This window comes from Leuciscus leuciscus (genome assembly GCF_965113295.1).
Source record: "Leuciscus leuciscus genome assembly, chromosome: 2".
NCBI classification, from domain to species: Eukaryota; Metazoa; Chordata; class Actinopteri; order Cypriniformes; family Leuciscidae; genus Leuciscus; species Leuciscus leuciscus.
In genome coordinates, this window is record NC_138726.1 from 22,803,417 (window position 1) to 22,818,037 (window position 14,621).

The window sequence follows — 14,621 nt, forward strand, 5'->3', positions numbered from 1 at the left end:
TTTTGTTTCTATTCTTCCGAGTATGTGGGATATTGCCTTCCTCAGCATTGCCATGTGGATCAGAGAGAAATATCCTGAACAGTGCACAATGATCCAATAATGCATTTTAAACTTCTTTTCATATGAATTTCATAAATGCAAAATACATACTTTATCTATACATTGTTATTTGTAATTTGATAACCGTAATCAAATAACTATGCACATAAAATATCGTCTCTTCAAGCAGCTTCAGAGTAGTTAGCTACTTTTTCTAGTAATGTAGCTAACTACTTTTTCAGAAGGGTATTGTCTGTAGTTAAACTACTCTAAATTAGGAATTGTAGCTTGGAAGTGGCAAAACTATCTTTCCCATGATAGCTGTGTATCCTAACAAAAGTAACATCTACTGTAAATTGCAAACTCCACCCCTCCACTCATAAGCCACACCCCCAGCCTCCTCCCCCATTGAAGCCCTGGATCATTTGGAGCACCTCTCCTTTTTTTCCCCCTTTTCCATTGCTCTAAACCTATCACCTTCCGTATGCTCTGCTCTTCTTTATATCAGTCTCATTCTCGACTTGAAGCAAATTCACTCTGCTGCTTATACAGCGTGTGAGACTCAAGCAGAGTGACCTCATTGTTCACCCAAATCTGGTATTCACATGAATGCTCAGACCAAAAAAAAAAAAAAAAAGACATACCACACACACAAAATTAGAGGACATTTGGGGGGAAATAATGTATTAAAGGGAATTTCCAAAAATTCCGTCATCATTTACTCCCATTCCTGTTGTTCCCAAACCCATATGACTTTCTTTCTTCCATGGAACACAAAAGGAGACATTTTGAAGAATACGCTGGTTGAGCTTTTCAATGTAATGGATGTAAATAAATAAAAAATGGATATCCAAGCCTCAAGAAGGATAAAAAAGGACCATAAAGGTATCAAGTAATTTATTTTTATATTTTTAGTATTGTAGTATTTTTATGTAGCGTCTGGACCAATCAGACAGACACACACAAATTATTCATTTATTTTATGAATAATCCAGCAAACTCACACTCCCAACAAATGCCTGTGAAACGTCCCCCAAAAACTAACATCCCAAATTAAGTTAACACACACTGGCAGAACCCGGTGTCTTGTTACAGGACACACACAGAGACTGATAAGAGGATTTTACGATCCAAAAGAATGTCCAGAAAGCTGCGACTCTTACTTAATTCTCACTGAGAAGGAGAAATAAACCCTGTTAATTCTATATATTCTATATATAACCATTTGAGAAATGTGTAAACATGTATCTAATTTTCCGATCTCATGAATTTCCTTTAATGTGGTTGTCTTTTGTATTCTTGTAAACTCTATTGGGTTAATATTTCAGACTTTGGATAATATTGTTAACCAAATCAAATGTGTGGCATTTTTGGTATCTATAAACTCCAATCTTCATCCCCGTTTTGTTAATTTACATTATATTCTGCTAACTTTGTGACGCATTAGTATTATAAGCATCTTAAAGATTCTTGTGTTAAACATCCAATCAAATTGCATGTTCAAAGGGACAATGGGTTGTAAAAATGTCCCTCCAAAGGGAAATCTTCTCATTGGCTCACACAGCTCCAGAGGTTGTGCCATCTTCATGCTTTAAAGTCACTGATCAGCTTAGCTCTCGCTTAGTTCCTTTCTGAAATGCTGACGTGAAGATGATGCTGAACTAGAAGCCTCTAAGGACCCACCAAGCTTGTGCCAGGCTGCGGCCTTGTCTTTCCATTCACCAAAGATCCTATGACTCCCACTGGTTCTCTCATCAAGACAACATCAGCAAAGATCAACTGGAGCCTCAACAGATTGCATCAGGACAGTTTAATTCAAATGGGCGAGACATGCAAGTATCAAACGTAGTCTCATTATTTGATACATTAAGTATCCGTACCCCTTTAAAGAAGGGCGTGTTAGAACTAAACTGATGGTTTGCTCAAGGCTGTTGATCTGCTGAATTTCAAACAATGCTATAATTTCTTGCTTTCCTGTATTCTGCTTCAGCTCTATTTCCCTTGGTAAACTGTATGCATGTGTGTGTGCGTATGTTAGAGTAGTTTAAGTGTTTAGACTAGTTAATAAAATCTTGTTCATGTCACACGTAAAGTTGTCCGTGTCTCAAGCTCATAACTGGAGTCAGTAATCATATAGATTTTGGCTACTGCTCTTAGTAGTAATGTAAATTAAGAAAGACATTTCCCATGCCCCGGAAATGTACATTTCTTAGAGTTAATAAACAATTAATCCTGAGTGTTCACGGGACAAACAAGTTAATTGATTGTAATATTGATTTACGACAGTAAGTTAATTATATTAACTGATCCAAATATTCATAAATCAATTATAACCAGTTATTATTGATTATTAATATTTCATAGAGATAATTTGCTACATTTATATTCAAAGTAAATTATATTTTTTGAAAAATCTGTAAAAAAAGAAAAAAAAAGTAAAGTTTTTAATGAATTGGTTGAACCTATCGAAATGATTCATTCAGGTGCTCTCACTGATCAGACTACAGCAATTTTCTTGTGTTAAAAGCTGACTGGAGGGAAAGATTATCAGTGAACAAGGACTATCATATAAAATCAGAAGCCCTAAAGAACACATTTACAGTAGGACCACTTTTAAAATACTGTCATGGTCCTTTTGAACTCTAGTTGAGGTGCTTCAACATCGGTGTTATTCACCTATCATTTCCCTCTGATTTTAGGGAAAAATTATGGGTAGGGTTAGGTTTAGGGGTAGGGATAGGGTAAAGACTACATTTTGGGACAGGAATGTTATTCCAGGATCAACAAAATATGTTGATCCAGGAAGATGTCTTACTTAGCAAAATCACGGTGACCGACAGAACATTAATTTTTTATGAGTGAACGGTCCCTTTAATCTAGCGACTGATGTGCAAGACTTTGAATTACATAAGATAAAATATAACATCTCAGGATGAATAAACATTTACTCATGTATTTTGAAATGTTTCAGGAATATGGCGTAGTATAGCTGAGGTAAGGAAAAAAAGTGAAATGTCACAATTTTTTTTATCTTTAATCTCATCCAGTGATTAGATTAAAGATGATCTTGATGATAGAAGTCATAGTACCAGGTAATGAACTGTCACAATCTATAAACTGATGTCATGATGCTGGTAAAATAGAGCATGATAAAACTGATTTCTTTTATGTATCAGGGTGGAGACTGCTCCACCCAGACTCATATTTCATGACTCCTCTGTATATGCGGTTTTGAAAGATCATTCCTGGATCTTATTCTGGCTTGCAGCACTGTCAGTGATTGATGCTTCTTTGCTTCATGGTGATTTTCCCCACAATGTGTCATATGAGACAGGCAGAACCACTTCGATCCCTCAACACGAATCTGTCCTGTTTTTCTGCTGCCGTTATTTGAGAAGTGACAGCGCCATCTTTTGGAGGGATGAGGTACTGCTTTACAAAACACCTTTTGAGTTTTGTAAGCAGTGGTTCACTTGTAAAACAAGCATGAATGTTTTTCTAGTGAATCATGTGATCAAGTATGCTACTGTGCTTTAAAAAAATACTCTGAATACATAATGAATTCATTTACCAGCATAATAAACTGAGTGATAAGTTTAATTAAATAATTAAAATGTATTTTATTTGTCCCTCTTTAAACTTAATTTTATGTCATTTACGCAAAAACAAAAAAGGTTTAAATCAGGGTTAATATCATTAGCTAAAACTAAAACTGTATATATCCATTAGTTGAAAAACTTAAACTAAACTAAAATTAGAAATGTTGCCTTGGCAATAAACTGAAATAAGTTGAAATAATTAACTGGAAATAAATAAAAATAAATAAATAAATAAAACAAAAGCACATTTTGAAATTACTATAAATTATACTACAATTAACATGAAAACTAAAAATATAAAAGCCAATTCAAAATATGAATAAAACTAAATTGCACTGGTTTAAATACACTTTTGAATCCTTGACGCCACTGTAGTGTGTGCGCGCGCGTGTGTGAGTGTGTGTGTGTGTGTGTGTGTGTGTGTGTGTGTGTGTGTGTGTGTGTGTGTACACTTTACGAGGGCCAAATGTCCCATTATTGTCATATTATGACAACCAACTAGCGAGGACATGTCACTGGTCCTCACTAGTTAAAAAGGCTTATAAATCAGCCAAAACATATTTTTATTTAAATCTAGTGTTTTGCACATGTTTCTGTGTGTAGGTTTAGGGGTTGGGATAGGCGATGATATCCTTTATACCATTAACTTTATATGTAAAATCAAAGGAAGTCTAATACATTGAAACAGAGATGCGTGTGTGTGTGGCAATGAGTATGTAAGCATATGATTTGATTTTGAAACAAATTCAAAACACCATCTGCGCAAATTATGAACAACTAAATTAAAACTGCAGATGTACATGCGGTTATCAAAACACCATTACAGAAGACACAAATAACAAGTATAAGAAAGTCATAAAGGAGGACTCACCCCTCTGAGTCTATACTGTCCTGAACCATGGCTTGGAGTGCATCGGAGTTGGCTGGTGAAAGAGAATGAGAGTTTATTAAATGACTTCTTAAATTCGCACAGGGAAGAGTCTACAGCCTCAGATGCAGAACCATTTGCTTGACTGGATTCTTCAGACTAATGAAAGCAGCAGACTGCCTTCTGATGCACATAATCGCACTGGACACAGGGCAGCTCCAGGCCATCAATACACACATTACAAATATTACTGTAAATCACATTTCACAGCTGTACAGGTCTCTTATTAATGCAACAGAGGAAGACAACATGGAGATGCCACACTAAATGTCATTTTCATAGGGTGGCACTTGAATTGTGCAACCACTGGCATTTCACAAAACTTTCAGTTCCTTCCATTCACACAGAAGAGCATCTTATCCATTTTAAGAAGTTGGCAGCTACATGAATTGTGTTCTGTGCTGCTATCATGCATTGTGACAAAGCTGTGGAGATGGTGAAATATGAAAGATAAACACGAGTAATGTTCATACATCACATTGAGGGGAATGAAACGTTTTGAAATGCTGGTGATCAGGAGGAGTAACCATGGATTGACTACTGATGTTTTTCTAAACAGGTCTAAATAGACTACAGTTCTGCTATTTTCCATTCTCAGATCAGAGTTTCCATTTCACACAACTGAAATGTCCTTGTATTCCTTGTATCCTGAAGTACTTTCGTTTATCTTCAGAACACAAATGTGACCCTTTGTCACATGAAAAAAAAAAATTTGTCGGTAACCAGACAGTTGATGGACACCATTGACTTCTACAGCAGGAAAAAAATACTATGGAAGTCAATGGTGTCCATCAACTGTCTGGTTATCGACATTTTTCAAAATATCTTCTTTTGTGTTCAGCAGAATAAAGAAATTCATACAGGGTTAGAAACAACTTGAGCGGGAGTAAATGATGACAGAATTTTCATTTTTAAGTGAACTATTAAAATATATTTATTTCCAGGTTTAAGTAGATTGTGTGAAGTCAGTTGAAACCGCTGAAGGTATTTGAATTAGCCCGGAGACACTCATCGGAGCTGATTAGAGAACATGTCGATTCACTGTTCTGAGGTCAGCTGAGGATTGTTAATGCTCCGTCACAATCAATGCTGCATCACGATCAATGTGACTGACTGGTTACCACATCTCATATTTCCCTCAGTGTATACAAACCCACAAAGACATGCTATCAGTTCTGAGAAGCCTTGTGTCCTGTGCTAATCATTAGCAAGTAGTGTGATGTCTAAACTTATCTTTATCCTCACATTCATTCACCTTACCTTCATTTTTCATGATGTAGTTAACAATTTGTCCCACCGTGTCAGCGTTGGCATCACTGAAGGTGTCATTCAGATCTGAGAGAGAGAGAGAGAGAGAGAGAGAGAGAGAGAGAGAGAGAGAGAGAGAGAGAGAGAGAGAGAGAGAGAGAGAGAGAGAGAGGTTGTGTTAAAAATAGAAGAACAACAGTTTGTTCAACTGAATATAAGTCACCTTGCTTTTGTTAGAAAAATTAATAAAGTGAAGATTAAAAGTTTAAGTGATGTTTATTTTTCACACACAAAAAAAACTCAGCTTGTTTAGTGTTGAGCAGAACCAAAGCAGAAATGCAACAACAGAGGGTGACAAAACATACAGAGAAAGTGTGCTGGTTTAACAGCATTTGTCTCCAACTGTCGTCACAAACCAACTGTTATTAGTGTTTGTTATTTCATCACATTCAATATGCAGGTGGTATGAAACATTATTTTTGCTGACACAGTAGTACTACAAAGGACTTGCTTATGATAGCAGAAAACACTAACATTTACAAAACTAACTATAAATACGGTCTGTTGACTTCAGTGAAAGGATTCAAAAAGGCATCTGGATATGGATGGGAATTTCCGCAAAACTACTGCTTAGAGGGGGCCGCTTACAGAAACACACACACACACACACACACACACACACCACCCATGTCCTTCCTGAAGCCATGGACCCCTGCTTGAAAGGACACACTTCCTGTGTTGGATCATTTCACAGCTGGGAATCAAGACAGAGAAATATGTAGTTCTGGAGTCATATAAAGTTGATGATGACTAATCTGTATTTGATCGTTTTTGATTTGCATGTATTAATCTACAGCTAAATAACTTCCATACACAATGCCAAAATACCTGTAGGGTCAGTCCAAGTTTACAAACAACAAAAAAGCCAAAATTACATCCACAATGATTACCCCAAAGCCGTGTTTCAGTTTCGCTCTAATCAGAGCCACAATTACTGTAAATCCATCCACAAATTAAATCAAATCACTGGACCCAAAGATCCTGATGAGAGCAGAGGCTCATGGGAAATTGGTGAGTGGCTCTAATTACTCTCAATATCTTTTAACAAATATATAAAAAATAAAAAAAACTTTCAAGAGGAAATGTATTGTAGGCAAAATAAAAAAATAAAACGATTCTAGACAAAGCAGAGATTATATTTACAGCACTTGACTCAGCATTGTTATCATTAACAAAAACGGTAACATTTTACAATAAGGACTCATTACTTAGCATTAGTTAGTACATTAACTTACATAAACTATAAATGAGCAATAGGCCTATATATTTACAGCATTTATTAATCTTTGTTAATGTTGGTTAATAAAAATGTTCATGTTAGTTCACAGTGCACGAACTAATGTTAACAGATCAATTTTTTTTATTTTAAATAATGTATTCTCTAAATACATTCTAAACATTCTCTAAATGTTGAGATTAACAACTAGATTGATAAATGCTATAGATGTAATTTTCCATTGTTAGTTCATGTTAACTAATATACTGTATATGCCATTATATAAATATAAATGTTGCCTTGGCAAGCTGAAGATACTGAAACTAAAATGAAAATAAAGATAAATCAAAGCTATAAAGAAATATTCAAACAAACATGAATAAAAATGACAAAAGCACATCAATTATTAAAACAAAAAAAATTAATATAAATAAAAGCTAATTTCACATATTAATAAATGTCACTGTCCAGGCAGATTATAAAGGGAAAAAGATCCATTTCTAGTGCTCAATAACATGCAATTGGATATGGGTGGACCCAAAGATTTGAAGACAAACGAAAAGACAAAGAGAGAGAGAGCGAGCGAGCGAGAGAAGGTTGTGTCAGGTTGAACAAGTCCACACACTTTTAAGTTTCCTAGAATTCAAACAATGCCACGTGAACATTCCTAGAAAAGTATGCAAACCATACATAGAGACTTTTAAAAATAAATACATTTAAAAACCATATAAAATTAGAAAAATAAAATTTTTGATCCTTTATCTTAAAAGTTGATAAGAAGAGAATGTGGGCCAGTTTCCTGGAGCTAAAACGCCTCCTTCAGTTTTAAACAACACAAAAACTGGTTACGAACAATAAACGTAAGAAAGGTGAACACCGAGAACAATACAATACAATTTGAATTACTGTGGCCAGCCCTGCTCTTTACATAAGGTGCGTCAAATTCTCTTCCTATAGTTTGTTCTTTAGCATGTTCTCTAGCATGTGTGGCGTATCTTTGGCAGGACGACCTGTAGTTTCTAGTGTACTTAGGTGCACACCTCACACTGTACTTGCCTGCGCAATGAACATAAATGGTACCTCACATTGAGCATCTTGTTGTTGAATATATGTGCGGGTACTTTTTGAAGCGTTCAAATTCTGGACCTATCAAAAAAATTATAATATATATATATATATATCTCAGACACTAAAGTGACCCAATCCATTTCTAGGAACCAGGGGGTGTATTACAGACACTTTCTATCTTAGTCTTAACTTAATGTATGGTAAGTAAATTTAGGATTTTTCAGAAATTCTTATTACAGAGGCAAATCTTCACTTGATTTAGGATTCTTATATTAATATCTTACAAAATCGTATCTTATGTCTAGCTAGGAAATCTTAACTCTCTCCATTGAGTTCGACCAAATACGCGCAAGCTGCTGCTGCGAGGTAAACATAAGATTAAAATGGAGAAACAACATTGGCATGCTTTTAATTTCAGGGCTGCAGATATAAAAGTTTTGATAAGCTCGGTAGAAAAGGTCAAATCTCTTCTATTTGGTAAGTTTTTACCTTGGCTCACTCTCAAAGACAAAGACAGAGAGCGGGCAAGAGTTGCCGAAAATGTGTCTGCGCCTGCGGTATCTGGCGTTTACGGTACTGTATCTGTTCTGTGATGACTCATAATGGCTACCATAATGTTGGTCGCAGTTTGTGTTCTAACTGTAATATTGCATGTCGTGGGAGTAATTATTTACAAGTATTTTGTCATCGAAGTGCAGCACATTATCTGGATCTTGCAAAAGTCTCTCCACCATCAAACATCACTGCTCTTCACCTTATACAATTAATAAAATGTAACGTCATTCTCGAACAAAACTATTGTAGTGTGATTTTTACTATTGGCTTTCAAAACGTTTTGAAGTTAGGAGGGGTTATCCTAAAGTTAAGACAGTTTTCAGGATTTTTTTGTCGAGTTAGGATGCTTCTGTAATACCCTTTTCCTATTTGTAGTTAAAATAAGCTAATGCACTTAGGAAATGTTATTCTGTAATAGCTTTTGTCCTAAATGTGGTCCTAACTGAAATTGCCATGGTTACCAAACAGATAGGATAGGATTCTAAAGTTAGGATCTTTCTGTAATAATACACCCCCAGTATATTATAGAGACATGAGATGGATTCTTTTGACCTAACCCAGTAAGTAACAAACGTACAAGTCGCAATCACAGAGAACGGTTTATGTTATGCTGCATAAACTAGGTCAGTCGGCCCGGGGAACACTTCCTATAACACCCGATGTACTTGTTAAATCATAAAAAGAACGGCATCTACGCAAATTTTAGTCTCTCTGTTTATCCCAAGGTTTACTGTAATCAGCCGGATCCGGGCTGTATCCAGATCAGATGGTGGAACTGCGCCTAGACACAACCACAACACATGATGTAGTCAGCCGGATCTGGGCCAAATCCAGATCAGACGGTGGACCTGCGCCTAGACATGACCACAACGCATCCCTGACGTGTCAGCAGAGATTGTGTCAACTCTCCCCTGTGAAGGACTCGACAGCCATCGGCACTGATCCTCAACAAACCCGTCTCCATACTGGCGTGACTCCAATCTTCAACCAGATGGAACTGGATAACTATTCTGAATGTTCCGATCTGATTTCTGACCTGTAATGCCCCCTGAATCATAATCATACACTGTCCGCTCGATAGCCAGAGGAGAACTGGCCCCCGACTGAGCCTGGGTTCTCCCAAGTTTTTTTTTCTCCATTCTGTCACCTGATGGAGTTTTGGTTCCTTGCCACTGTCACCTTTGCTGCCTTTTAGCTAGCTTAGCTGGGGACACTTAATATTCAACAATATTATTGATCTGCCTGCATTGACACCAATTATATGAGAACTGAACTGAGCTGGACAATGACATCACAGTTTTCTCCAGAGCGGCTGTATAGATAAATTAACTAAATTAATAACTTTTTCACATCAAAAATGAACCATCACTGAACTTACCTAAGCAGGACTATGACACTATTTTCTTCTAGTTCTGCTGTACAGCCGAAACAAACTTTGTTGCAGTATTTTCCTGTTATCACTGTAAAGCTGCACTTTCTGTATTGTAAAAAGTGCTAAATAAATAAAGGTGACTTGACAAGACCTTTATTGGCTGTTACTCACATTTTCTTAAGAAAATGAAAGTCAATCTAGTTTGTGCAGCACTTTTCACAATACATATTGTTTCAAAGCAGCTTTAGAAAATAAAGGCTAAATGCCATCAGTAAGACGACTGTGGCAAGGAAAAACTCCCTAAGATGAGGAAGAAACACGATGGAGTGGAGTATTAAGTACTGGCTGTTCTCCAATCTAAAATTGACGGTACTAAAACTGATTACTGTTAATACTTAATCAAAGACATGTCAAAACAATGAGAAGATGAATATTTTTTTATGAGATAAAATAAGACTAGAGTGAGTGTGCTAAAAGAGGCTTAACAGAAGGGGCTACAGTTTTTTCTTTTCCATGACATTTCTTCACCTCTCTTCCAAAGCAAAGAATGTCTGAAAACAAGAAAAAACTAAATTTGCTTTCAAGTGGGCTGAATATAAATCTTCGCTTAAGTCCGCCATCCCACAAGAACTTGAAACACCATGGAATGAGGTCACGTATCCACTTAAAACGGTCCTTCAACTGATTGCTAAGAGGAAAGTAGTTTAAAAATATTTACTTCTTCAGTTTTCATTTTCATTTCAATCTACTGCTTATACACCATACAGCTTTCAAATCATTTTAATAAACAAACCATCTGACTTCAGCAAGCAACGAGGAGCCAAATAATAGAAAACAAATAAACAGCTGCTGCTCGAATGTTCATTTTAAGATCCCTGATTTCACAAACTCCTTCCTGCAATTCACTGCCCATAACAAAAATCACAGGAACTGAATGATGAGGTGCCATTTATTTTGGAGGAAGTTTGACCATCTTCAGCCATTTTAAGAAACACGGTCAATTTATGCAAAATATTAACCAAATTTCAACAAAACACTCACCTCCTTTTTCTGGATCTTTATCCTCTTCAACCTCCTCTTTCTTAAGCTCTTCATCTTCTGACTCGGTTGTACAGCGGTAGCCCTTCCTCTTCAGGATGTGGCAGATGAGGACTCCCAGAAGCCCCATCAGAAAGAAGAAAGGCACCAGACCAAAGGCAATATACTCTGGGTTACCTGAGTTCCCTGAGTTCCCAAAAGTCTTGGGAGCTGAAGAGAGGAGACAATCAATTAATAAAACAAGTTTGGTAACACTTTACTTATAGCCATTATATATATATATCTTATACTGCATATAACTATTATGGCTATTGATTTGATTTAACGTGTTAATTTAATTCATTAGTTATGGCGAAAAATAATGCATTAAAATGATTAATACATTAAACACACCCACCCCAGACCTATGCAAGTTAGGGGTGTGCGATATGACGATTTTTTATCGTGGACGATTAAAATGTCTCCACGATCTGGTTTTGAAGAAATATCGTAGTACCGCGCATTCTCAGTTGCTGCTCAGTTGCTGTTGCTGTCCCAACATACTGAACAACGCGACGTATATTCAGATCAAATGTTAACGCAGCAGAACGGGACACTGCAGTTCACAAAAGTTCATAATTTGCATGTGCTTTAATGCCTTGTCGGTTAAACATTTAATTTGCGTGCTGATGCGCTGTTCTAACGTGTGCGTTTCTCAGCGCGTACATGTGAAGCTCACATGCACTAAAGCCAGTCTACCAGCGCCAGTCTACTGGTCTAAGTTATCTTTCGAGTCTTATTGTGCTAATACTGTTATATACACACAAGGTTTACATAAACAAAGTCGGTGATGTCTAAAGTGAAAGCAAACTTGAGAAAATTGAGAGAAAATCTGCTTGTCAAATGCGTGTATAAAAGACGCGTCGAATGCAGCTCTTAAAGAGACAGTAGTAATAGTAAACACGCTGCCGTTTGTCCTTAAAGGGATAGTTCGCCCAAAAATAAAAATGATCTCATTATTTACGCACTATAATGTTGTTCCAAGCCTGTATTAATTTCCTTCTAATATTTTTCTAATATTAATATTTTGAAGAATGTGGCTATCCAAACAGTAGCTGGTCCCCATTGACTTCCATAGGAGAAAAATATACTATGGAAGTCACATTCTTCCAAATAACTTTTATTTTCAACCGAAGAAAGAAACTTATTCGAGTTTAAAACAACTTGAGAGAGTAAATTATGACAATTTGACTTTTTAGGAGAAATATCCCTTTATTGTTAATAAAACAACAAAATGCAAAGAGAAAATCACTCACTGCTCTTGACTGATAACTTTAATAGTAGCTTTAATAAGTATCAATTTATAATTTATACAGTGAAGTCTATGTTTTGTTTTATTTTTATATTTGTTCATTTAATTACTTTCTTCAATGCTACTGTTAAATACACCTGTAGCTGAAAACAAAGCACTGTTTATTTAATTTGGATATTAAGTTGTGTGTGTAATGTGTATCTTTGATCTTAATATTTAATAACAAAGAAAATAATGACAAATATTTTTTATCTTTGCCCCGTCTGCCATTCTTTTTTATTTTATATTTTATATTTTGTTACCTAAGGCTTTGTTTTTAAAATATGGACATTAGTTTGGCTGTAATGCTCAGTCACAAAATAGTAAAACCAACATAAAAAAGAATCGTGATAAAATCGTTAATCGTGATTTTCCTGAAAAAAATCGTGATATGATATTTTTACCATATCGCCCACCCCTAATGCAAGTCATCTAAAAATTCATACAGTTGATTGGTGACGAACATGAAGCAGGGCAACAAACTTACTCCGTAATGGAGCCTGTATAGAATGGCCCTAAAACTCAAGATATCAGGGCAAAAATGCCCCTGCATGAGTTATGTATATATATCATTATATAGTTAACAATATCACACAAGTAACAAGCACAATATCACACAAAAATAGTTCTTATTCAATTCTTATTCAATAAATAAGAAGTTAATATTGTGTTATATTTTAGACACAATATTGTCTGCTAGTGCTTTTACTCAATTTTTCCAACAAAAATATTACCTATAAAGAGCATACAGAGCAGAATTGTTGTATGTCTCAGAACAACACACAGTGGTGTTTAATTTCTATTAATCCAAATGCCAGATATGTCTTCAGTGAAGTTAAAGGGGTGGTTCGGGATTTTTGACATCGGACCTCATTTTTAAGTCAGCCTGGTTGTTATTCATCAGTGGAGACATTTTATTTTATTTTATTTTCCAGTCCTTATATTTGGATAGTTAGCCGATGCTAGGCTAGCGCGAGTCAATGGTATATGTTAGCCAGCCATTAAAAACCATTTAACCCACTCCACAGTGCACCAAACGCAAATCAATTATAACACTAGACTATCGATGTATATGTCCGTTGAGAGAATAATGTTAGAAATCAAACTTACCTTTTCATCACATTGCATTAGTTATAATTTGTTCCCTGTAATCATAAGCCTTGTCTACAGCAGCAGCGGAGTGATATTGATTACCTAGGCAACCGAGTGAGCCGGTACACACATGACGCAAGTGTATTTACCTGCCGCAACTTTGATATCGCTGAGGAATGCTAGCTAACGTTAGCTGGATGTAACGACTGTAGTGCGCTTCTGTTCTGTGTTTACTTTTTGCCGCATTACTAACCGGAGCAAAGTAAAATTCCGCAGCTGCTGAGAAACTAGTTCCTTTGGGATCATTGAGATGAAAGGTAAGTTTGATTTCTAACATTATTCTCTCAACGGACATTTGCATCGATAGTCTAGTGTTATAATTGATTTGCGTTTGGTGCACTGTGGAGTGGGTAAAACGGTTTTTAATGGCTGGCTAACATATACCATTGACTCGCGCTAGCCTAGCATCGGCTAACTATCCAAATATAAGGACTGGATAATTTTGAAAAATAAATGTCTCCACTGATGAATAACAACCAGGCTGACTTAAAAATGAGGTCAGATGTCAAAAATCCCGAACCACCCCTTTAAAACTATCAATCGGAAGACAACCTTATGTGTACCGCCAATGTGCATTTCATTTTTCAATATTATTAAAAAACCCATTAAAGGTTCACCCCCCAAAAAATCGAATGCATTATACATAAACCAAAAGTTCTATATGGTACAAACTGACAGAGATTAGTAAGATTAGATTGATTTTATAGTTACAGAGATCAAAGACTTTGTGACAAAGGGCTTTGTGTACATATCTGTTAATTTTTATATACTACTAATGTGCCCCTTGAAGTTGACCAAATTTACACACTTTCTGTTCTCTGGGAAAATGAACCAAAAATAATGATTACTCGTCTTGCACTCAAGGGTATAAAATTTTTTTGTCCAATTACATGTTGGCAAGAATGAGAATGTCCCTCCCCTTATAGCATCTAGGCGTCTTCAACTGGATTTAACCGCTTTGCAGTCGAGAGAGGAGTTGAAAAGTGCCCACCCACTTTTTCCACAGCCTCGCTTCC

General features: G+C 36.1%; 1 protein-coding gene and 1 long non-coding RNA gene across 2 annotated transcripts in view; one reads left to right on the top strand and one right to left on the bottom strand.

The window, feature by feature from the left end:
• The window catches only part of rell1 (RELT like 1), a 28,857-nt gene that overhangs the window by 7,665 nt on the left and 6,571 nt on the right, over window positions 1-14,621 (bottom strand). The window contains exons 2-4 of the mRNA XM_082152986.1: window positions 11,127-11,333; window positions 5,827-5,901; window positions 4,510-4,561 (exon numbers count right to left, since the gene is read on the bottom strand). Coding sequence (XP_082009112.1) covers window positions 4,510-4,561; window positions 5,827-5,901; window positions 11,127-11,333 — 334 coding nt within the window. The remainder of the gene's footprint in view (window positions 1-4,509; window positions 4,562-5,826; window positions 5,902-11,126; window positions 11,334-14,621) is intronic.
• Window positions 7,279-8,284, top strand: LOC309486658. The gene is made up of 2 exons (XR_014201632.1): window positions 7,279-7,555; window positions 7,674-8,284. It is a non-coding gene; the product is annotated as an uncharacterized lncRNA (long non-coding RNA).